Below are 25818 nucleotides of genomic sequence, written 5' to 3'. Positions count from 1 at the left end.
GTGGTGCCCCAGGAGCACAGGACACCAGCAGGAGAGTTCTTTTGCATAAGGGAGTCACTAAGTGCTACGATGAGCATCCACCACTTTTATTCCCCACTGAGTTTCCTAGGGCCCCTACTAGTGTCTTAAGGAAGTGAATTTATGAATGACCCTGAGAGGTTTTGATAGTTTTAAGCACTCTACTGGCTGGAATTTTGTAGTCATATTGCTTTGGGTGTAGGGACCTTTTTTCTAGGCCCTTTCAGCTGTTATGATAGTAGAATAAATACTAATGCGCCATATGATATTGATCATTGAAATCTCTACTGATCCCATCATCAATGAATTATTGCATATATTATTTACTGCCTTTGAGTGGTACCATCCTGAAATGTCTCAATACTGATTGCACTCTGCTTTGACCTTAAAGTTATGCCTCTAACTAGTGAGTGGACAACCTGACAAAGCCAGTAGGTCTGAAGTTTGAAAGCACCCACTAATTTGTCTTAAGCACATGGAGAGTGTATTGTGGCTTTAGAGTTCAGGGCTTGCTGGTGCTCAACCTGTCAGAAGTGCCTTCAGCACCTGGGCCTATCGGGTACATTTAAGAGATTACTTGATCTGCACTCCCTGTAGTGTGCGCCCCCATTGGTTATGAGGCCTTTTGGCAGAATTACCATAAGCATTTCCACCTGCCTTTCTGGATCTAGTTGTAAATGTGTTTGGAGAACTTAGTAGTGTGACTAAAATAAAGTACTTTTCTGTTTTATATAAAAATAAAACAGCCTGTGCAGAGATTTTTTAAGTGTGGTTTGTTGCACTGTTTGATGCACCTCCCTTCAGTTAGCCTTCGACTGCTCTGCCTTGCTGTCATGAAAATTACATGCTAAAAAGTAGGTCTGGGCGGTGAACTTTACTCTGTTAGCGGAGTTTTGCGCACTCCACGGAGCTCGAGGAGTTCTGAAAAAAGTTTCTTTCCTTATTCGTACTCGTCCAGGGTAAGTTGACCGGCACAAGCAAGAAAAATCCAACACTAGACCGCTTCCCAGAGCGATTTCTCAACGTGGGCGGTCGCAGATGGTCGCTACTGCTTGCCATGAGAAACCTTCCATTTGTGTTGAGGAAGCTGCTGCTCGAGTAGAACTTCTACTATAGTGGCAGAAAAAAGGAGAGCCCTTGTCCCCTGCGCGGGATGCCGTTTGCACTGATTTTACAGCGCAGGATAACCACCCTGTGCTAAAAATCAGTACAAACCGCCCCAAGTAATCACTCTGCTGCTCGCAGAACGCTGCGTAGTGTGACTGAGGTTTTTTTGTCACTTCACGGAGTTCTGCGCTCCGCGAATTCCGCCCAGGCCTACTAAAAAGGGCTACTTGATTCCAAGTTAAAGGGCTGGTTTCTATGGATTCCACAAGCCTTCTGTTGTGAGTTACTCCAGTTGTTACGATTGGGGCCCAGTGGCCTCCCTGCATGTACTGGGACCCGGATTCCTGACAGCTTGCATCAACCCTGGGGTTCTTTATGCTTTGTTCCTCGGGTCGGACAGGCCTTTTATTTCACCAGGCATTTCCCTGGTGGGCTGGAGTCCTTGGAGGCCAGGTTTGAAAGCCCCTGGCCACTCACTCCTGGTGCCTCTGTCACTTTCCCCATCTCCTCGAGGTTGATTGCGGCAAGTACAAGAAGGCTTCAAGAAATAGGGAAGAAGGGGTTCAGTAGAAAGGATCACCGTGAGAGAAGAGACAGGGGAGAGAAGGAAAGAGAGAACTGGATGTAAAGGAAGAGTGAGCACAGGGAGACTAAGGGAGCGGGGTCTGGTTTGAGAATTTTTTTTTCCAAGGCTGCTTTTGGTTCCCTAGTCTGGTCCTCTTTCTCCCTCTATTGACTGCTCTCACTGCCTTGACTTCATGCATTTCTCCCTTCAAAAGGTCAACTACAAGAATGAGACCGAGCAGGGCAGGGACTTCCTTTTACATCTGGGGGGAAAAAATCTAGAAAAGGGGACTTTTCACCAAGATAATCTAAATATACTTAACGATTCATTATGCAACATGGAAAGGTGGCTCAACTTTATGCAATGTATACTTAAACAGAATAGGCTTTAGCTTGATGCGCTTGTGCTGATGGTATGACGAAAGGAACAATAGACAAGAGTCGAAAAAGGTCTGTTTTTGCAGGACTCCAGTAGTGAGATTACTTGGGCTATCAACTTTCACTACGTTGTAAAAAGTCAAACCTTAACGAATACATCAAAATGAGACAGCAGACACTTATGTAGGAATAACGCCAGCCATTTTCATTGTAAATAGTAAAGCATACACTATAAAACTGTGCACTGCACTTCTGAAACACATCAATCTTTCAATTGATTAGTGGATTCGGGCATGAATAAGAACCCTGAAACGTCAATAACTGCATACATTAAAACAAACAGCCATAAAAAAACCACATATGCCTTTTCAGAGGCTCTCCTTGAACAGCAGCTATGGTCACCTTCATACGTTTAAACAACCATGTTCGATCTACTAAATGTAATAAAGCATATTTGAAGTCTAACCAAATGCAGTTCATTGTCTCAAACGCCAATGCTTATTTAAGAATGTGTCAGTTTACTATCCAAACACATATAATTAGCCTAGCCTGAGCGGCCACAAACTCATGGTTACACACATCCTACAAAGCTATTTTAAACAGTTTGTACGGCAGATTACTTAAAGACTGACTTTATTTCATCTATGCCAGATACCGCCAGTATCGTTTTTCCAAAATAAGGAGACTTTAATTAGCTATTCACACAATTTAAATGCACCTTTCATTCCACAGCTAACGGCCATTTAAGACTGAAACAATAAAACTCATTTCATTTTGTTTGCAGCTCAATTTACATTTGCAAATTAGAACAAAAAGGTACCATACGTTCGGTTGCATATGCATTGTTAGATCAAGAAAATAGTCCACATTTACTCAAACGAGCAGCACGGAGAATTTCGCTTTGCAGCCCCCTGAACAGCTCACAGAAATGCACATTCCTTTAAAGAGCAAGTTACCTTATGCTCTTTCTGGTAGATTCTGTCTAACTACAGATTCCTCACTTTTTGAATATTCACCAGGCGTCAGACTGGATCTGGAAACGTTTGAGCAGTACCCCTGCCTGTCAGGTGGTGTCATACTACTCCGCACGGATCCCGCTCCGCTCCGGAAAGGATGTGTGCGGCCTATATAGGTGAAGCGGATATCTGCTGATTTAGAGGCTGTCCGTGCCCTCCGATGCTGGACCCCAAAGAGCAAATTGTATATTTAAAAAGTAAATCAGATCATATGTAGAACAATAGAACATGCACAACACAAGGCTGGAGCATCTCAATGGAGAACTGTCAAAAGAATATGCTCGATTGTCATTGGACAGACACATAGTACTGAAAAAAGAAAGTTTCATGCAAATGTGGCCAGCAAAATCAAATTGTTAACAGGCATTTGCAATGCAATAGGTCTCGCATTTGCAAGAGTTTAAGCTATTAGCATTGTAAATGACAATGCATTTTCTTTATCTATTTTGCTAATTAACTCATAGATAAAAGCCATTGTCGTTTACAATGCCAATAGCTCAAACTCTAGTAAATGCAAGACTTATTGCATTGCTAAGAAGCGACCGCCATTGTCCCGGGCTGCTTGGAAAGTGAAAGCTCGCATGGCTCTGAATGTTGCAGGAAAGCAATTTATAACTGCAGTAGGAGAAACTCATTAACAGACTAAACAAGCAACCACAGACCGGTTTTGGGCCTATCTGGGCCTCTTTTGCCACATGTACCATGGGTCCAATTATACCACGAGCACGGGACCCACGTTGTGGCATACCCTACACTACAGACCTCTCTCTGGCTGAGATTAACTGAAGCATCACATTGTTGATTTTCTTGTCAAAACCTAGACATGCCCATGTACATAACTCACTCGAAACTGAGGGCCATGTACAGCTTACTAATGGCGACCGAACCACAGCACTCCATTTGTGCATCTTCTAGTTAGTCCTTTTAATGGGCTGAAAATACCGAACACGCTTACCTAGCTAGGCTGTCTGTCGCTCAAGAAACCAAGTATAAGAGCGGACCAGTGTGTGCGAGATGTGGGATTGCCAGGCAACAGCATGTCAATCAATCAATCAGGAGTTTGTTAAAGCGCGACTACTCACCCGTAAGGGTCTCAAGGCGCTAGGGGTGGGTGGTGGGGGGGGGGGGGGGCGGGGGAGGTGCAGGTTCCATTCCATCAAGGAGGGGGTCTGTCGAAGAGCCAGGTTTTGAGGTTTCTTGCGAAGATGGGGAGCGATGTTGTCTGTCTGAGGTGGAGCGGAAGGGCGTTCCATGCTTTGGCCGCGAGGAAGAAGGAGAGGCCTCCCGATCTGGTCTTTCTGGTGCGGGGGACCACGGCGTAGGAAAGCTGGGCTGATCGTAGGGTCCTTTGGGGTGCGTGGAATTTGAGTTGGCTGTTCAGGTATGCTGGTCCGGTGCCGTGGAGGGCCTTGTGTGCGTGGGTGAGCGTCTTAAAGGTGATTCTCGCCTCGACGGGGAGCCAGTGGAGTGTGCGCAGGTGCTGGGAGATGTGGTAGGGTTTTGGCAGGTTGAGGACCAGTCTTGCGGCGGCGTTCTGGATGTTCTGTAGCTTGCGGATGAGGTTTTTGTTTATTCCGGCGTAGAGTGCGTTGCCGTAGTCGAGTCTGCTGGTGACCAGGGCGTGAGTGACTGTCTTTCGGTGTTCGAGGGGGATCCATTTGTCAGCAATAAACTATTTTGTAATCCTGAGCGTTTTACTCCCAGAATCTACTGCACTGTGGGAGTTGTAGTCTTGTCAATTTCATATTCACTAACTAGATTAACTCTTGCAAATATTGATTTGCAAACCAAAACCGCAGGAATGGAAACCTGGTGTTGTTCCCAATCACACGGAGCCATCAGGTAATTTTTCAACTGATTCCGAAACGCTGACTCTCACTGCCAGCAGGACATCATTTTCACGTTGCGTGTTTTTTTCTGGCTTTCGCTCAAGTCTGTAGTTGGAGATCGATGCTGGATGTTGACTTATACACTCCTGCTGCACTCCCCGACCCCCTGCCTGCCCCCAGCCCTTTCACGGAGAAGGGGACAAACAAAATGGACAAGCCGAACTCTTGACCCCTGGGTGTCCAGCACCCAGCCAGGAGGGAAACAGGCTTGTTGGAAGGTGTCTGTTGCAGGAGGATAAGACGGGGACAGAGTGATCGGACAACAGTCTGCAGTTTGTTTCTCTAGCCCCCTCCTCGCCCCTCCCATCTAAAAAATGTGTTTTGCGCTCGTTTTTACGATTGCCAGATGGTAAAGCCCAGTCCCCTGCACCTTCCATCAGTGAGCAGTGACCGGCTGACCTCTTATAAAACTATAGCACTCAAATCTAGCCACTTTCTAGCTGGGAACCTTGTGAAATGTTATATGCAAAAAAAGATGTGCGGCTTCAGAGGGGGATATATATTCAAAGCAGCCTGCCTGTTTACAGTTGCGTCGTTAATTTACCAGAAGGCCCGTCAGCCATTTGTTACATTGTCAGCCAGTTGTGGATATTTCAGTCCGCACTCAACAGCGAGCTGAATTCTGGGACTTGTAGTTTTGCTTCAACACTGTACGCAGGAGCTCAAAAATCCCATCACGGAAAATGCTCCTGGCGGAAGACGAGATGGATTTAAAAAGAGAAGTGGGCGACCACTTAAAGCTCGAACCAGGATCGAGCCAGATGTTTGACTTTGGGCCAGCTTGAGGTTCTCTTGGAACATCGAGCCCAAAACGAGCCAAGCTTTCGTGTGGCTTCTGTCAGCCACCCTCGCTCTAACCTTGTGCACAAAGTTCAAAACAAAGGTTTAACATCCTGGTAAAAATGAGACAAATAAGACACCCATGTAGTGCAGTATTAGTACAAATTTAAACTAGAAAACCTGGCTTCCTCCAAAATACGTGATCTTATGAAAATATTTTGTTTCACCAACCCACAACCCCTTCCCCTTTTCATGTCTTCAATAAACCTGAAAAGTGACTTATTAATGTCAAAGCTGCCGCACGTTACTGAAATGCATGTTTTGATTCACAGAGCAAACAAATGCAAGGCTCGTCTGGGGCTGCGTCTACGGGTGACAATGCAGCCCCAACCCCTCCCCCTAAAGTACCACGTTCGTCTTGCACAGGCACTTCCCTGTTCAACTGCCAGTTCACTTGTGACAAAAAAGTTTAAGAATCGCATACACAAGGTTCTTTCCACACTTACACCACATTATAGCGCCACACGCGCTCTCTTGCATACAAAGAGCTTAGTGCTCTTACCCTCACGCCAAAGGACAACCGGCGCCTGGCCCGGAGCAGGCTCTGAAGCGGAAGCATCTCTTCCGCTTCGGGTGGGTCCAGACACCGTTCTCAGGGGTCGAGAATACTGGGAGGGCGAGGGCTTGCCGCGTATGCGCGGTCCATGGAACTTTCGCGTGCCCTGTGGCTCGTGCCCAGTGGTGGTGCGTGTGGACGGTGCAGGCAGCGCCTATCCTCTTCCTGTGCTCCTGTGGTGAAGATGGAGCCCTGGCACCAGAGAAGAAGTGCAGGACCTGAAGTCCCGGATCCCAGGAGGGGGCCCGGGTGAAGAGCGCCAGATAGCAGTGCGGGGCTCCCATGACTGAGGAGAGCCCCACACTGGCAGAACTACGGAGGAGCTAGAGTGCTCCAGAAGCGCGCCGCAGCTAGCCGCTCTTCAGGAGGAGTTCTCCCCGCAGACCGGGGGAGTGGGGTGTTTGTTTGCGTTTCTGCAGGGGGTGGCTGAGCTCTTCGAGGGGGGGGTGCACGACTAAGCGATCAGTCAGTGGTTGTGTACAAGTTTATTTCTTGAGCGGACCCGCCGCTTGCGGCCCACTCCAACGATTGGGACGAGTATATTTAAAAGCTCCTTGTAGCAAAACAAAGTACAGCCTGTAAATCTTGCACAACAAAGAAAGGGTCATTAACGCGTTAGCAAGTGCCAGGCGCCAGCTGTACGTCTTTAAGAATGAAACTGAAACTTAATTAACAGCAACGACTCACAGTGGATGCTAGCGCGTGTTCATGCGCGCGTTCACGCTTGCAGTCCGTCTTACGCGTCCCCATCTCTTGTCTCCCATGAGAGGCAACTCAGTAACAATAGTTCTCGCTGGCGACAGCGCTTCGCGCTGTGTCGTCAGGTGCGAGACCTAAAAATGAGCAAAGTGACGCTGCTCACCAAGCACTAGAACCCCTCAAGACCTTGCTGTCGTATCAATGTGAGTAGACATAAAGGCACTGAATTATCCTGGCAACCTGATTGGATAATTCATGGAACAACTCTCACACAGAATTAACATCTAAAGGTGAATACCGCAAAATAATCAAGCCACCACACATAAGCAAGGCGTTTGAAAATGTCGAAAAGTATAGGGTGCTCCTTTCCATATGCGGATTATGGAGAAGAAATATATGCAACAAATCTTGTATTCTTCACATCGCTGTGAGTGCACAGTTTTTTGTGGTTCATCCTGGCCCAGAGCTGTGCTGGACATATATACATGTATATATTCTAAACATAACTAATATATACATTTGTAAAGCAGAGCTATAAGAATATCTATATATTTGTATACTATAATGATATACGTACAAAGAAATAGACATATCTAGATAAATCCATAAAATCAAATTAAACATGTTTAAAATACACAGCCATAAGTTGTACACTTGTGTTTTGAGTATGGTGGTCATGAGGGAAACAGCCAACTCGAGTAATCTTCTTAAGATAAGATGTTTATCTGTGGATCTTATGTTTGGGGGGTAATGAATGTCATCGTTTTGGCTGCTTGAACAGAGAAAGATGCAACACCCCTGGTTTCTTTCTTGTATGCTGAGATTTTAAGGTGAGGTGCCAAACTGGAACGAAGGTTCCATTTTTATCACATTGCTACCAAACAAATAACAAAATAGACTTTTTTTACCTGACTGGAGGAAGCATGAGATAATGAATGCTAAGTGAGTCCTTTTCCTGGACAGAGGATGGGTCAATAAGTTTCCTCAAGTTCTGGTACATCATTTCAGTGATAAACGGAGTAAAGGGGGCCTGTGTTAATATAAACATATTTGGTTAGATTTTTTTTTCTCTCCAAATTTAGAAATACATACACATTCAACGTTTTCCTTAAAGGATTTCCAACGCTTGGGAGCAAAAAGCTCAACAGCATAGGGCACTGTGACTGTGTAGCCACTTCATGTGCACTTTACAGACAGGATGAAAATAATAACATGTTGCTTCCACTCACCAAGATGACACATGAACAAGCTATTAATTAAGACTGTCTATGCCCACTCTAAACGAGGCTTGTGCTTGTTAGACTTAGCCCTTTAGACAGGTTTATCCCCAAACATTTAGTTTTTTGCCTCCTATTTTTTCTGACCCTGTTTTTCTTGGCTATAGGATTCTAGGCCCTTTACCACTGCTGATCAGTGCTAAAGTGCATATACTCTCTGTATAAATTGTAACAATGATTGGTTAACCACAATTGGCATATTTGATTTACTGGTAACTCCCTAGTAAAGTGCATGATGTGTGTCAGGGCCTGTAAATCAAATGCTACTGGTGGGCTTGCAGCACTGGTTGTGCCACCCATATGAGAAGCCTTATAATGTGTCTCAGACCTAGCACTGTAGTGTCTGCGCATGCAGTTTTTTTACAGCTATGCAAGTGCACATACTTGACAGGCCCAAACCTTCCCTTTCTTTACATGTAAGGCCCCCCCCTAAGGTAGGTAGGGCCAATGTACCCCATGGGCAGGGTGAGGTGTATGTGAAAGGTAGGACATGTACTGGTCTGTGTGAAATGTCCAAATAGTGAAGTACTGTGTATTTCGTTTTTCACTATTGAAAGACTGTCAGTCCCATAGGCTCATCATTGGAGCTGCGCTGTAACATTTTACATGTGTAGCTTTCCGTAGGGACAAGATAGAAAAATTGAGTTTAGGCTCTCTGAACTCAAAATGTATTAACACATCTTTTGGTAAAGGTGGTTTTTAATTTCTGTGTCTGAAAATGCCACTTTTAGAAGTGGGCATTTTCTTACTTTGCTATTCTGTGTGCCTCTGGCAGTTTCTGTATTTGGTGTCTGGTGTTCGAGTGACAGGAGCTGGGGATGTGCATTCACCCTAGGAAGTCACTAGGGGGAGTTGAGGTGTGTCCTGCCTTCCCTGGGTGACTCATCGCTGGGCTGAATAGATAGGGTCTGCATTTAGAGTGGTGGGAGGCATTTTAGTTGCACCTGGGACACAGAGTCAGCAGCGTTGTTGTAGACTATGTTGGGTTGCTTTTCTTCTGTTCCAGTACAAAACACTCAGTCCCTAATGCTGATTTCAGAAGAACTTGAAGTCTTTGCTGTTCCTGAGCATTCTTGAACAGGGGGCAAGCTCTACCTCAAGCCCTTGGAGAAACTCACAAAAAGGAAGTTGCAGAATGTTTAGTCCAGTCCTTTCACTGTCCAAGACAGTAGCAGACAAGTGGAAGTCTCTCCTCACAGCTTCTCCAGCTCTTCTTCTTCGCAGTCTTCTTGGTTCCAAAAGAGTTCTAAAGTTTCGGGGTTTGGGCCCCACTTTTTATAGCCCAATTTCCTTTGTCCTCTCAGGTAGAGGCTGTCTGTGCTTAGTCCAAACCAGTTTGGTCCTCTCTGGCTCAGCTTCCCAGCAGGAGGCGGAGACAGCAATGACCAAGGCAGACAGGGCCTATTCAGGTGCAAGGGAAATCGCCTAACACCACTCTAAATGCAGTACAGGCTTATTCAGGTCTAGTGACAACCCCTCACACTACTCTGAATGTAGCCCAGGTCTATTCAACCCAGCCCTGACTCATCCAGACTCTCTGGAGCCACTGCACATTCCCAGCCCCTGTCACTCCACAGCCAGACAGTCAATACACATCATAGCAGAGGCACACTGGATGGCTAAGCAAGAAAATACCTACTTTCTAAAAGTGGTATTTTCAAACACAGAATGTTAAAAATCACCCTCACTAAAAGATGCATGTTAATATTCTGAGTTCAGGCATACTAAACTTTATTTTCCTATCTGGTCCCAATGGGAATTTATATTTATAGGATGTTATAAATTAACTCAAATGCTTTCCTATGGGCCAGATAGCCTTTCAAAAGTGAAACACGAAATGCACTGTAATTTTGTAATTCGCTACCAGGACATGTCACACACACCAGGGCCTGTCCTACCTTTCACATACACTGCACCCTACCCACAGGGGTACTTTGGGCCTACCTTAAGGGTGATTCGCATGTAAGAAAAGGGAAGGTTAGGGCCTGGCAAGTGGGTGCACTTGCAAAGTCGACATGGCAGTTACAAACTGCGTTGCAGACTCTGCAGTGGCAGGCCTGAGTTACCTTTTCAGGGCTACTCATGTGGGTGGCACAAACAGTGCTGCAGGCCCACTTGTAGTATTTGATATACAGGCCCTGGCACACTCAGTGCAGTTTACTAGGGACTGACAATTAAATCAAATATCCCAATCATGGAAACACCAATCCATAACATAATTTACCCAGAAAGCATATGCACTTTAGCACTGATCACCTGTGATAATGTGGCCAGAGTCCTAAAACCAACAAAGACAAGGCAAGAAAAAATAGGATGAGGAAGCAAATTGTTTGGGGATAACCCTGCAAAAAAGGCCATTTTCAACACAGGCAAAAGTTCCACTTCAACTGAAACACTTTCCCCAAGACTCCTCTGAACGGATACTGGAGGGCACAGAACGACTTCTATTAGGCTTTATCTGATGAGGCAAACAAGTCCACATGAGGAGTGCCCGCCATGCGAAGATGTTCTGGACTACCTCTGGTAGAAGAAATCACTTGAGATCTGAAAGATAAAGCCAGCTCAGGCTGTCGGCTCACATTCAGAACCCCCCCCAGGTGACTGACGGTGAAGCAGATCCCTTGGCAGTGTGCCTAAGTCCAAAGTCTTAATCCTTCCAGACGAAGACAGTGAGACCCTACTGCTTCTTGCTTATTGATGTACCACATTGGTGTCTTGCTGTCCACCAAGATCTGGATTTACCGACAATGGTTGGAGGGAAGGAAGGCCTTGTGTGCCAGCTGAATGGGGAGCAGTTCTAACAGGTTGATTTTAAAGATCTTTTCCTCCGAAGAACATAGGCCTCTGTTCTCCAAATCCACCAGATGAGCTCCCTATCATAAGGTGGAAGCATCCATCACTACCGTGACCAGTTGTAGGAGGGAAGAAGCCTATCGCGCACTCTGGTTCACTTTGTTCCCCCACCAAACCACTTCTGATGGAGCACTGGAGATCTCGTTGGAGTCCAATGGGTCTCCTCCGTACTGTAGCAGCTACTTATGGAGGCACCACTGTAGAGCGCTCATGTGCCAAGTGCATGTGTGAGTAGGAAGATGTATCTTCTGAACTTGAACTTGCGTGCCTTGTTGGAAGGATGAAACAATCTCCGGGACGTCAACAATTGTCTGTGGAGGCAGAAAGGCTAAAAGAAGGGTTGTGTTCAGTACTGAGCCTATAAAGTGGAGTCACAGACGCCACATGTGAGATCTGGGCTCGCTTATGAAAAACCCAGGTCAAACAGCTGGGATACTATCGACTTATGATGCCGTGACACCATCTCCGGCATTCTGACTTTGATAAGCCAGTAGTCCAGGTATGGGAAGGTTGGGATGATGCATCTTCTGAAATGAGCCAAGACTACTGCCATTACTTTTTACAAGAACTTGGAATATGACCACAGTATGGGGATGAGAAAGTATAAATCTTCCAGGTTGAGTGATACCATCCAGTTTCCAAGTTCAAATGCCAGTAACACTTGAGCCATGGTCAGCATCTAGAACTGTTTCGCCAGGGAAAAGTTCAAGCCTATGAGATCTAGGATGGGCGCAAACCAATGTCCTTCTTATTCTATAGAAAGTAATATGCATAACATAATTGGCCTTTTTCCTGCTCTAGCACACACTCCACTGCTCCTTTCTGTAGGAGTTCAGCCACCTCTTGCTGCTGCATGGTTAGGTGGTATAGAGGGGAGAGAAGAGTGTGAGGGAGGGAAGAGAAAATGGAGCCTGAAGGAAGGGAACGGTGTAACCCATTTCTACAACTTGGAGGACCCTCTGGTCCCAAGTAATGCCCTTCCAGGCTGAAAGAAAGAAGCACACATGTGACCCACAGACTCAGAGTAGTAGGGAGGAAGTGAACTAGGTCTGTTTGCCTGGTGGTGCAGGGGAGGAGGCGGAGTATTAATTAGCAGATCCACAACCCTTACCTCTGTCTCTGCCCCTGTATTGTTTGACAGGCGGATTTTGCTTCGGCTCATAGGTCTGGGATTGGGAGGCATGGCGCTGATGGAAAGAGAAGGCTCTTTAAAAGCCATAAAAACTTGAACTGTTAGTAAACCTTGTGGGAGGCAGCAGTTGCAAGCTAAAAGAACAGCCTGGGGCTGGTCTTCAAGTGTTCCAATGCAGAGTCTACCATTTCCCTAAAAAGGCATGAACCATTAAATGGAAGGTGCAGAAGGTTGGTCTGAATGTCAGAGGAAAAGTTTAATGTGCACAGTCAGGCATGCCCACGAAAAGAGACCTGGCAACAATGGCCAGGTTGGTGTCTAACAAGGGATTTAAATCCTATGGGGGAAGAGGTTGCCCACATTCCAAATTTCCTTTCACTACTGGCAGCGGAAGAGAGACCGACGTGCAGGTCAGTCAATACCTTTAAATCTGCCATTTCATTGTGACACTTGTCAGTCAATAACTTACTGACACAAGAGCACCTGATAGTGTGCAATTTGATTCGAGGAATTAGACTGTCCTTTCCCCAGGAGCTCAAGTACACCAAACTCTGGTATGTCAAAGTAGTTTTGAATCTCATCATGGCCACAGAAGAAGTATGTTTCAAGGGAAGAGCTTTCCACTAAGTTAACAATATTATTGTGGTTGATATCTTGTCGGAGTGTCTTGGATATATGTGCCTTGGGCCAGAAAGGGTGATTACTTCGGAGGGAGATATGTTCACAAATGCCAGGAGTACAAGATCCAATAGTCAATCCATCTTATATTGGCTTTCCCAGATACACTTCAGCTATGTCTAATAAGAAGCGCACTGGCTTTTGAGGAGGCAACCAGAGATTAATTATCCTGGACTGCATCAACTGGTAAATGCCATCAAGAAACCAGGGTGGTTTTCTAACCACCCACAGGAACGGTGGGTGGTGTAGGAAGCTGGCTTGCACCATGCCATTTGTGGCGCACCCTCCAGTAGGGGCATCACAGCATTCAAAGCTTTAGCATTAGGTGATCGGTAGGAGGATATATTGAGAGAAACAGATTTCCCATCTAAGTCTATCTATTGTTGGTTATCTAAGCAGTGGGGCACCCCTGAGATTGTTTTGGGTACTTTAATAAAATTACTGGGAGTAACACGTTATGTACATTTATAGAACACTTTCTCTCATGAGAAACAAATTTGCAAGGAAATGTCCAGAACTTTTTGCAACTTTATCTTTCAGCAGAAATGTTAAAACTGTGACTTTGGAGAGATACTCGAATGGGAGGACTGGTACAACATTTGTCAAAAGTGAGTGAATCACAATTTTGAGAGCTACTAAATTATGTAAATTAGAAACATTACAATCCAAAGACCCCTTCCTTTTTACAGTGCCCATCAAGCCACCATCGCTGAGGCACAATGGCAAGGAAAGTTCAACTTTGGCAACAAAATTAAGAGGGTTGTAAAAGAGAAAAGTGAGAAATAACTACTTATTGAAGATATTGAGAGGTTTAACTCCCCATAGCATCTTCTGAGAACTGAACAAAAATAATGAAAGGACCGAGCTACTAATATATGGTGTTCAAGCAAAGTAGTTGTTTACCTTGGCCACAGCGGGCACCGGGCAATCCCCCGGTGCGCCGCACGGGTGGGGGCCGGTTTTGGGCCACTGGGGCCATTTTTGCAGCTTAGCTGCAAAATCGGCTCTGTAACAAAATCGTCCGAAAACCGGCCCTGGCAGAGAGCTCGGCAGCAACCCCAACCCCCGGGAGGGGGGGGGCTGCCGAGCACTTTGCCAGGGCCGGTTATGGTCCCCAGTCCGGCCCTGCCCACAGACATGGCCATCAGGTGAATAAAACTATATTAGTTGAAACTCTGGATGAACGTAATGCATAAAACTTCTGGAGGTTGGCATTTCTTATTTACTGAAGAAAACACAGGCATAAGAGAGACAGAACGAAAAAGCAAAAAGAAATATAAGCTTGATTACCATAAGTCTGCACATAGAAAGCAGGACACTAAGCAAGGTCTCCAAAGCCATTGTACAGTCTTCAGTTCCATTTTCACCCTATACAAAACATAATAAAACAAGACAACGAGAAGTGAACTTAAGAAAACAATGGTCTTTATAAGAATTAAGCTCATAAGTAGGTGTTCAATCAAAATGGCAACATTCAATTTGAAAAGATGAAACACTAATCCGAGGTTAGAGAAAACTTTTTCAAACTTTGTTCAAACTTATGTCATGTTTAAGAAAGACAGATAAACCCTAGTGTTATACTGTGAAAGGTTTATGCTGCAAAGATAGCTGGGAACTCATTTTAGTTTACTTATATAACATACACAGCCACATGAATTACAGCAGACAGAACACAATTAGAAACAACTAGCTAGAAAAAAAGATGTACAGAAATTACTATTTTCATACAGGCAAACCGAAAAAAATTGAAGTCAAATCCTAGTTTACAAATCAAGTTATAAGGAATGGACTTTAATTGTTTATGTATAAAATATGGAATGCTTTTACTGCTGAGATAAAGTCAATTAATTAAATCAAAATAAAAAAGCAGAAGATGCTTAATGCTTCACATGAAGGCTGTACAGCTAAGGAACATAATGATCAAAAGGCTCCCTTGTCAACTGTTAAGACTAGACTTTTCATTTAATTCTTTCAAAATATCATAGGACTATATTTCAGATGGCATTGTACACTTTTTACACTCATAAGCGCAATATACTAGAGTCTGGAAGATACATACATACATACTGCAGGAGAATTCTCACTGAGGAGCAATTCAACTACAAACGGAGTGTTATTACAACAGCTCACATCCTTCTCCTGGACTGACCATTCTATTTTCCCTCCTACATATCAGAGCCTCTGTCTAACATGCCACTTAGGCTCCTCCTTCAAATTGGAAGTGAGATGTTGGACAAAGAACATGTTTTAATGAACTGGTCAGTAAGCTCTGGTTCCCAAGCTGACTGGCCACTACCATACTAGATTTTGTTCTAAATGCTGACTTACCGATGCTTGCAATCAAGCTGTAAAGATGGGTTGCTCTAGACAGGTTGAATAGTGTTCCATGGACGCATTCTTTTAATTCAACAATTTTAATATTAGCAATCTAGTGGAGAGAAGGAAGACTTACCTTCTTTGCAAAGGAAGGGGACTAATCCTAACAGGAATGACCTAATACCCGGAAGGTCATGGACCAGCAGACTGGAAGAGGCTGCAAGTGTGACTGCTCAGGAGAGCTATGGTCACTGCCCAAGGAACACAACACATACAGGTCAAACAGAAAGGAGTTGCTCCATCGCCTTCACCTATTGAGGAAGTGAGCCTGCACCAATCTTAATACCTCCATGTAACAGGGTTCATGCAATAGCCCTCTTCGCTGTACAGTGATACAGTTCCACTAGCAGGCCACGGCCCCACAGTTGGCATAACAGATTCAGGCCTACTATTACCTGGACAGTGTCTCAAAGGACATATCCTCATAGATGCCCAAGGAAAGTGCATTGTTGGGTCACTGAGGTCTGTGTACATTCCTTGAATTACTGAAGCTCAAAACACAGACACTGACTCACAATGCACCTTTACTACATTGACCAAAACCAAAATTCAAATGCTGCTAAATTAAGCTATTGCAAATGAAGTGCAATGTTATGGGACACTAGCAAACCAGCACTGAATGGCTATTGCCTGGTAACCTCTGACTGCCCAAAGAGTCCAAAAAGGTCTCACAAATGGCACCTACAGAAATGATTTAAATTAAATTACAATTAGTTCTCAAAGATTTATTCATGAAGTTAAGGTATCAGAGTAAATAAAAATAACATTCACATTAAATTACATACCTTTAGCCTTCTGCGATTCATTCGAACATACCAGTTTGTTAGCATGTCCACAAACTTTACTAGTCGGGGCACAACTGTGAACAATCTGTAGGCTGGAAGCAAATGGCACAAAGTTAACAAAATATATATACGTTTCCTTTAATAGAATGTTTCCTTTTCATGCTTCATAGACTCAGACGTACGTCTCTACTTTGAGTAACTAACCCAACCATACCCAAAAAACACTTTGTTTTCAGACACGTGCACTTCTGAAGTCAGAGGATGGAAAAAAAGTGAAAGAGAGAGAATCTGGGCGACAACGAGAAAGAGGAACATACTACTGCATAAAATCAGATGCAGACTTTAGGAAGGATTCAGCATGATAAATATAAGGCAATCAGAAGTAGAGAGAGAAGCATGTGTGATAAGTCTAAATGCACCACAAAGTCTTCAAGTTAAAAATAGATCTCGAACTAAAGAGGCAGGCCATCATTGTCCATAGTGAATCTTTGATTTTCTCATTTAGATCACCTGGAGAAATGTCACTGCTGTGATCCACTACACAAAGCTTTGCTGTTAAGCGATTTCTCAACTTCTGAGGAACAGAACTTATAAACATGGCGAGCGGAAGCACAAAAGAGCACATGCAGTAGGTTAGGGCTATAACCATCCAAACCTCTTGAGAAGACCATGGTATTTGTTACAGAACACTTACAGAGTGCCTAGTTGGCCAGTATATTACCCATACAGGTACCAATTTCAGGCCAGAGAGTTATTACATATAGATATCCCTCACCACCAGGTGAGTTAGCAAACATGACTGAGAAGAAGACTACTTCCCAGCTAATCATCTTGCTTGGTTCCTCTTAAGTGCCTGAAGAAAATGTCACTGCCCTGCTGAGTTCAGTGTCCTCATGAACCCTATAGTAATTTTAGAAAAGGGATGGCCGTACTTCAGGAGGGTTCAAAGACAAATACAATATTGTGGTAACACTCAGACAAAGCAACATAGAACTTTGCAGAGGGGGCGCATTGAAGAACTTCATTGAAAGTGGTACATCATGATATAGGATTACTTCAAGGAAAACTGACTGTTTAAATGAAGTGAGATTACCTCATTGCTAACTCATCACTTCTTTACTGCTAATCGAAGATTCAAAAAGGAAATAAATGCTTTGATGGCACAGACCTGTGAAATGTTCTGAGCAGTGTTTCTGAGTGCTATCACAACCTGCTTGTTTATGAAGTATGTGGCTTTCAGAGACAGTGGTCTGCATGGAGGGGTTTCATATGTGAGTATTTTACTGTTTAAATTGCTCTGAAGAATTCCAATTTGGCTGCGCCTAAAATGGTTAAGCTCCTCCAAACAACTTTTATTGAAAAATAAACATCAATTCGATGAAACTAGAACAATTCTGTTTAAATAAAAGCTGATTACCTCACTGATAATTGATCATAATTTTACTGTTAAAAGAAGACAACAAAATGAAATGCAAGATGCAAGGCCAACAGCTATCACAATATCATGGGGCCCTACTGAAAACAACCTTTCAACACCTGTCAAAAGTTATGTGCTGTATTGCAGAGGTACGCAGAGCACTACTATGAGACTGTGGATTGAGGGGATGCGAATCGTCACCAAGTAATAACATCACCATTCCGTACCAAGTCCAGCTAGGACTAAAAAATTTAGGCCGGAGTTCAGCCACTGAGCAGCTGCAGCACACAGTAGACAGGCTTAACTAAGGAGAAACATGTAAAGCATTTATCAGTACCAAAACTTAAAAAGGAGATTACAGACCACATTAAAAATCTCATTTGAATTTATAAAACTAGTTCAGGCACAATGAACAAGTTCAAAAGGTGGAGAACCAGAAAGGGTCTCAGATCACGGTCTTTTATGTCGAATAAGATCACAGTCTTTTATGTCGACTAAGAAGTACACTGGATGACTCAACAGTCTGTTATCAACTCCCAACTGGTGAAGTGGGAGAAGGCCCATTTTTCCCACCAGAAGATGGTAGTGTGGGGGGCTAGTCAGGGAGGCCCTAAGGCAACAGATGCGGTAGTGGAAGAGGGTCTTCTACAGCTGCTAATGGCACCTTTTGATCCATGCCTGCATCAAAAGGAGAGGTACACTGAAGTTTCAGTAGTAGTGGCTATGGCTATCTCTGCAGTGATTGCTGAGCTCTAGACAGACCCTATTTTCTGTATCAGTTATGGTACTGCCTCACAGACAAAACCAGGTACATTGACCATTCCACAGACCTGTTATTCTTGAAGTGCTATAGGGAGAAATCAGCTTTTAAACACAAAGTTGATCGCTATCAAAGGGCATATCCCTTAGAGTGGCTTTCATGACTCGCGAAACAACAGTATAACACAAACAGGTATGTCCACATAATGTAGCGGCTCTGTCTATGGACATAGCATGGCATCTGCAGAATCCAAGTCACACTCCAAAATCTGTTTCTAATCATCCAATCCATCACTGACCAATTTGGGAAAGGGTTTCTACATGTCTTCCAGTAGTCTTATGGCTGTCATTCTTGCTAATACCCACAAGAAGTGCAACAGTAACCCAGCAGGCATGAGTAATTCTCTATACAGAGAGCTGCCTGAAACAAAAACCTTTAAGCACACAGCATCTAGATGTTTTGACCCCCTTGTCACTGGGGGCAAAGGTAAAACGTTAGGGTTCATTCTGGAAGATGAAGCTTGAACCACCGGGCTCTCTTGAGACTAGAGTGAAGGCAAAAAACAAGTGGGTCACCCACAGCAGGCCTATGACATTTAGAAATTTGCCTGTGGACTTCTGCACCCGATAAAAGTTTCTCTTAGGCAGCCAAGACAGGTTACAGTAGAGGCTCATTAAACAGAAGAAAGGGCTTTGCAATTTAAGAAGTACATCACAAGACCACACCTCGGAGTAATAAGTCCTGTCCAGAGTTCCTGCAGCCTTTAGCAACACTGTGGTAAATGAGGAGACCATCTTTCTCAGGGCTCAGAGACGAAAGAAATGCCCTTTCGAGGATAGGTACCTAGTACATTTGCATTTTATAAGACCTGTATCAGAGTAACAAAGAGGAAGCAGATGATGAGCACTTGAAATTATCATCTTCTGTGCACCCATAATCTGTATCACCCATGTCCAACTATCTCCTCCGCAACTTTATGGGCCCTAGTTCTTCAGTTCAAATTCTAACTTTATACTGCTCAGATATTTTCAGGCAACTTCAATGATATTCCAGTAACAGTTAAGAACCTGGGGTTGAAACTGGCTCCAGCGGACAGCATCATGGATTCCGCCAGACAAACAGGAGCTGATTACATCCAACAGGTGTCCATTACCACCCCCTTTTGTACCGCTTTTGGCCGCCATAAGTGTGGCAGGGTATGCTCAGACGTGAGTCCCTTGCTCACTTTGCCACTGGATTCAAGCAAGCCGGGCTGAAGACGGCTGGAATGCCAGAAACCGGTCCTCGGAAGCTTGTTTCCGGTCCAGGGAAGGCATGGCTTGGCAGTTCGGGCTGGACTGTTCCCATGAGGCACAGGGTCAGACTGATTTGCATATAGCCATGTCTGAACTGGGGTGGCAGAGTGGGCTAAAGAACGGTGATGGATTAAACCCAGATCTTTTGACTGGGTGTGAGTGTTTGATTGGTTCAGATGCTCCGTCCATTACCACCCCCTTTTGTACATCCAACAGGGGCAGCCCTATTCATTAAAATCTGGGGCCAATAAACAATAAAACAGATACAATGGTTCAGGGAGAGTAATTTTTAACCCCTTGGGCGCGGCCGCGATTCTGTGCCTGTGCGGCCGTTTTGAAGAGTGGGCGGGTTCATGACGGCCCCCAGCCGTCATAAGCACATGCCCACCGTGATGCATGACGGACGGGGGCCGTCATCAGCATGCAAGGGGTTAAGGGAAAAAGAAGTAGATAATCATACAATAACAGAGTCATGAAAAGTGTGTCACTCAGTGCAACAATGAAAAGAACAAAGAACAGAAAATATAAAAATAAGGTACTACTTTAAATTCTTATAGAAAACGTTTTGTTATTTAAAACATTTTGCGTAGAACATGAGTAATTCAGAGTCCAATATACACATACAATTGGTGCTCACTAGTTTACACGACAAACATACAATAATACAGATCACAGTGTTGGTGGCTAATGAAAAAAAGCTTGGATCAGAGGCAGATCCCTCTCCCTTCCCAAACCGGATCTAACAGTGGTGACCGATGCGTCTGACCCTAAATGTGTGCTGTCATTCGGTCTTGTCCGCACCAAAAATTTCCATATATGATCACCTCTTTATTGGATATCTAGGTGCCAAGAAAGGCCGGGCTGTTCAAAAACGTACCATCTCGCGATGGGAGGGTTGGCCTTTGCATAAACATCTGCTATGCTTTAGCGAAGAAGGTTCCTCCAGCGGACTTGCAGGCTCCTTCCACTGGGGCTATGGCAGCAACCATTGCATTGACACGTGGAGTCCCACAGGTATAGGCGGAAAGAAGTACAAGAGGCCGCAGTTCCACTTGTGACGAAAGGCGCCTTCAAGCGAGTGCTGCCTTGGAAACTCCAACGCGCAATACTGCTGACATTGTGCGTACTCTTCAGTAGTGAACAGATCTAACCAAGGCTCTCCCCACCGCTGAAAGAGATCTTGCACCACCTCTGAATGAAGATGCCATTCGTGATCAACCAAGCACCGATGGCTAAGTTTGTTCGCCCTGGTATTCATGCCCTGATGTTCCAGCCTTATCCAGAGGCGAAGAGCCTCCTGACATAGGGTCCATGACCCCACCTCGCCCTGTTTGTTGCAGTTCCACATGCCGGCCGAGCAGCCTCGGAGTCATTCTCACCAAAAAGCGGGATAGAGGCTGAAACATTGGCATCATAGCCTGAATATCCCATACTCGCTGCTCGGGAGGATAGGCCCGAAACTGCACTGTGTCCAGAAAAGCTCTGATGAAAGGGAGCATCTGAGAGGGAGTCAAGTGCGACTTTGACACATTTATAGTGAACCCCAGCGAGTGCAGGAGGTCCGCAGTAGTCTGGAGATGGGAGACGACAGCCGGCAGCGAGCCCGCCTTCAACAGCCAGTCGTCGAGATAGGGGAAGACTGGAACTCCTGATCTGAGCTGCGACCACCGACATCACTATCGTGAACACCCGAGGGGCAGTGGTAAGCCCAAAGGGGAACACAGTGAACTGAAAGTGCTCGTGGCCTACCATGTGAACCCAAGATAGCGTCTGTGGGCTGGAAAGACGGGAATATGGAAATTGGCGTGCTGAAAGTCCAACGCCACCATCCAGTCTCAGGGGTCGAAGGCAGACAGGACCTACGCTAACGTGAGCATTTTGAACTTCTCCTTCAGAAGGAAGCGGTTGAGGGCTAGGAGGTCTAGAATAGGACGGAGACATTTGTTCTTCTTGGGCACCAGAAAGTAGCGGGAATAGCAATCACAACCTACTTCTGGCATAGGGACCTTCTCTACAGCTCCCGTGGCCAAGAGAGCAGAAACTTCCTGGCAGAGAAGCACCAAATGATCCTCCGACATGCGATTTAAAGACAGTGGCATGGAGGGAGGGGTAGTTTCAAAGCGGGAGCAAGTAGCCCCTTCAGACAATTTGCAAAACCCACCTGTCCGACCTGATGGACAGCCAGTGGAGGAGGTAATGGCGAATCCTGCCTCCCACTGGCCATTGATGGGCCTGAAACGTCATACTAGGAAGGTTTGGAGGCTGCTGCAGGAGGGGAAAGGGTGGACTTGCCCGCCTGCTGGCTCCCAAACCTGGGAGGTCGCTGGATCCCTCGTCCGCGGTCATGCAAAGGCTGGGTAGCTTGCATAAGCAGGTGGCTAGACTGGGCCGGACGTGGTTGGGTGCTCCTTCCGTAGCCACGAAAGGGACGAAAAGCAGACTGGAGTGGGCGAGAAGGCGCAGCGAGGCCCAAGGATTTGGCCGTAGCCCGATAATCTTTAAAGCGCTCCAGCGCTGAGTCTGCTTTGTCGCAAAAAAGACGATGGTCATCAAAGGGCACGTCCATCAAGTTTGACTGGACATCCCCCAAAAAGCCAGATGTCCTCAACCAGGTGTAGCACCTAAGGGCTACCGACATGGCAATCGTTTTGCCCAGTGAGTCGGTGGTATCCAGTCTACATCTGATCGTGAATTTAGCTGCATCTCTCCCATTCGCCACAGCCTGGGAGAGAACGGCCCGGGCCTCCACCCGGGCACTGAGCAGGACCTGCACAACGGTATCCCAGATGGTATGGGAGTATTGGCCCAAGAGGCACGCCAAGCTGGAGGAAGAGCACATACGCTTCCCAAGATGGTTCAGCTTCTTGGATTCCCTATCTGGAGGGAGAGAAGGGAATGCGCCCTTTGAAGAAGAGGCTTGGGCCACCAAGCTCTCGGGGGGGGGGGGGCGGGGGGTCGTTGGGTTACGAACACTGGGTCGCCCGGGGCCAGGCGGTTGCGCCAGCGGGTAATTGTCCTCTCCAAAGGAGCCTCTATGCTGGGCTTGGTCTACGTACCCAGGAGGACGTCAGTGAGGGCTTCCTTAAATGGCAATAGGGGTTCAGAAGTGGACGCCGCAGGCTGCAGCACTTCTGTCAGGTTAATCCTGACCGCCACTGAAGGGAGCTCAAGGCCCAAACCTCAGCCACGATTCGCATCACCATAGCATAGGACGATCCCTCCTCCTTAGCCACGGTAGAGGATGAAAGCAAGCCAATGTCTGGAGAAGTGTTCAGACCACTAACATCACCCAGGTCCTCTTGCAAATCCGGTTCCACACGCTGGTCTACTAAATGGTCCAGCGACCCCTCCCAGTCTCATCACCACCCTTTGGTGGGTAGGGAACACCAGGGATGAACAGGAGTACAAAAACCTTCCGACGTCAGTTTCGACATAGGGCAAAGTCCATACGGCTCCAGGTTCAACTCAGGGATTAGAATGGGGACGGCCCCAGCCAGGACGACCACCGGCGGCGGGGAAGGTCCAGTGAGATCAACCGGCATCGATCCGGATCCAGGCCTGGCTCAACGAGGCCGTCCGGTGCCGGAGCCGCCGTTATCGAAGGCCCAGGACCCCCAACCAGCTCCATAGAGCCCAAAGGTGCGCTGGCCGAGTAGGGCTGCCCAAAGACGAGGTGTAGGGCCTCGTAAAACTGTCAGAGTTGGGCAGGGGATGCTCCGGCTTCGAACCCTGCGCCTGGCCGCCGACCAATTGGGAGAAGGCGAAGTGCATTTGTGCTTCTTTGCCTTTTTCTTGTGTTTGAATGTACCTGATGACCTCGATGACCAGGAGTGCGACGAGGAGTGGAGGCTCCGTGAACAGCCTTGAGACCTTCCTCTTGATCGAGACCTTGAGCGACACAGAGTCCACCACTGGGCGTCCAGCAACTTTCAGCACTGCTCCCGAAAGTCTTTATGATTTATGGCCCGACAGTCAGGGCACTTCTTCTGGTCGTGGTCGCGCTCCAGACACCACAAGCACACAAGGTGCGGGTCTGTAACAGGCATCATCTTGTGACAGGTGCTGCAGGGCTTGAAGCCGGTCTGACGTAGGGACATCCAGGGGGCAAGCAGAGGCCCAAAGACGACATCTTTCTCTAACTGCTTTTACCTATCCTGATTTTATAGTTTTTAAATGTATTTTAATAATCGTTTTAGAATTTCAAACGCCATGTATCCTGACTATTTTATAGTGGTTTTGTACAGATTTATACTAATTGACACAAATCTTTCATTCATTCCATTGTGAACATTGTGCCAAACCGAGGCTTGTGACGAATAAAATAATCAAGAGGTCTTGCATTGTGCAAGCACTATGTCCAATACATTAGCCAGGGCATCCATATTGTATAAGCCATGTGCCAAAGACAATAGTAAAAAATTGTAAAATGTCTTGTACATTGTGTAAAACTGATGACAAATGCTGTAGGTACGGGATTATGTATTATTAATCCCAGAGGCAAAGGCAATAGGCAAGGTGTTTTTTTCACTGTGTAAGCCCTGTGACAAACACCATGAGCAAAGGTTTCTGCATTGTGTACGTCTTGTGTCAACAACCTCAGATAGGGGTTCGGTACAATCAGTGTTTTTACAGACATTCCAATTCAGACCCAAGGCTCAGGAGGGGCTCAAGAGGTCTTATGTTCTCTGCGCCCGTTTGAAATTTTGTTGCAGTTTTCATTAGTATTTGGATTTTAGTGTGTTTACTTTTTTTTAAAACTGACTGAATATTGATTTATTGGTGTTTTGTTGAGTTTTGAGTGTCTGTCCACAATACCGCTCTGGGTTGCTATTTCTTGCTGTCTTAAGACTCCAGCGCTACATGAAAATACTTAGTCTTCAATTTGGGTCTAAGAGCAAGGAGGCCACAGATCACTAGTGATTAAGGACTCCAAATGTTACATTTGAGGCTCAATAACTCCCAATTACCGTGGGACCCTCCCACCAAATCAGTTCACACATGTTTATAATAGCCACACTATGGAGCAACCAGATTATTCTCTGAGTTCATTTACATCTGTACTTCTTCTGGAAGTAAACTGATATACTATATGAAACACAGCATACAGCCCATACCAGCACACATAGTTTATAGACAAATCATTCATCATCACACACTTTTCTCTTATGCAACTTACCAGCCATTTCTAGCTTGAAGAACTGAACAAGTGACTGGGTGAAGGAAAGAACCCATTTATCCATGATATTATTGCTCTCTTTAACTGTGTTTTCATTGTAAATGAATTCAATTCCATCCTCCTGGAAAAGCAATCAAAGGGTAGGAACATTAAAATCAACAGTTGTGAAACTTCATAGGAAAGAAGGCTAATATATCAACCATTACTTCTGTTTTATCTTTAAACTAAAATTGCATTTTATCATTTGCATGGGGAGAGGCTCTAAAAATAAAAAAACATAAATCATTTTATTTTTACTATGCCAATGCTGAGAGGAGCTAATTAACATATGTATTGTCTCTGTGTAGATTAGAGATCATTTTGTGTTACATTATTATTTGATTATGGAGGTGTCACATGGCTAGGTTAGGCCCAGGAAGAAACACTGCCATTTTACATCTACACATTTCTAAAGTTGCCTTCTTTTTCCACACAATGACTTTTGACACACATTTGCCTGAGTGATAGTGCAGGATTAGTTTCTCTGAAACCACATTGCTTACAATACCACTTCGTAAGAACACTATCATGACAGCTTGAATATTCAGTATAAGACCTGAGCACACATTGTGCAAATGTTGTTCTTTATTATTTGGCCATAAGGTGACAGCTCTATCACAGGGACAATAAACAATGCCAGCTTGGCTGAAGCCTAGTCACAGAAGCATGGATGCTGTTCTTTGAAAATACACATGTTCCTCTGTGCTTAAATTAGAGGAGCACTCTGCTGTCATGGCGAGGCCATCACTATCGTGGGAGTTTCCGCCAGGCCGATTCCTGTGTACCCTCTGCGAGGGATGTCCAATTTTTGAACAAGGCAGGGACCTACATACCTTGCCTTCAGGTAATGGGGATTTAGATCATCCCATAGGGGATTCTTGGCAGAACACCTGCCCTTGGCACCTAGGTTAAGGGACACATAGTAGTAATACACTATATACAGTACTCCTATGCCAGCATATA

At 45.4% G+C, this 25818-nt stretch overlaps 1 protein-coding gene across 1 annotated transcript in view; it reads right to left on the bottom strand.

Moving 5' to 3' along the window:
• The window catches only part of IARS1 (isoleucyl-tRNA synthetase 1), a 553819-nt gene that overhangs the window by 179467 nt on the left and 348534 nt on the right, over positions 1-25818 (bottom strand). The window contains exons 20-23 of the mRNA XM_086938943.1: positions 24817-24937; positions 16169-16260; positions 14298-14375; positions 7976-8097 (exon numbers count right to left, since the gene is read on the bottom strand). Coding sequence (XP_086795069.1) covers positions 7976-8097; positions 14298-14375; positions 16169-16260; positions 24817-24937 — 413 coding nt within the window. The remainder of the gene's footprint in view (positions 1-7975; positions 8098-14297; positions 14376-16168; positions 16261-24816; positions 24938-25818) is intronic.

Source organism: Lissotriton vulgaris, chromosome 9 (assembly GCF_964263255.1).
Source record: "Lissotriton vulgaris chromosome 9, aLisVul1.2, whole genome shotgun sequence".
NCBI classification, from domain to species: Eukaryota; Metazoa; Chordata; class Amphibia; order Caudata; family Salamandridae; genus Lissotriton; species Lissotriton vulgaris.
Note: the sequence above shows the minus strand (reverse complement) of the source record. Positions and strands in the feature narration are given on the sequence as shown.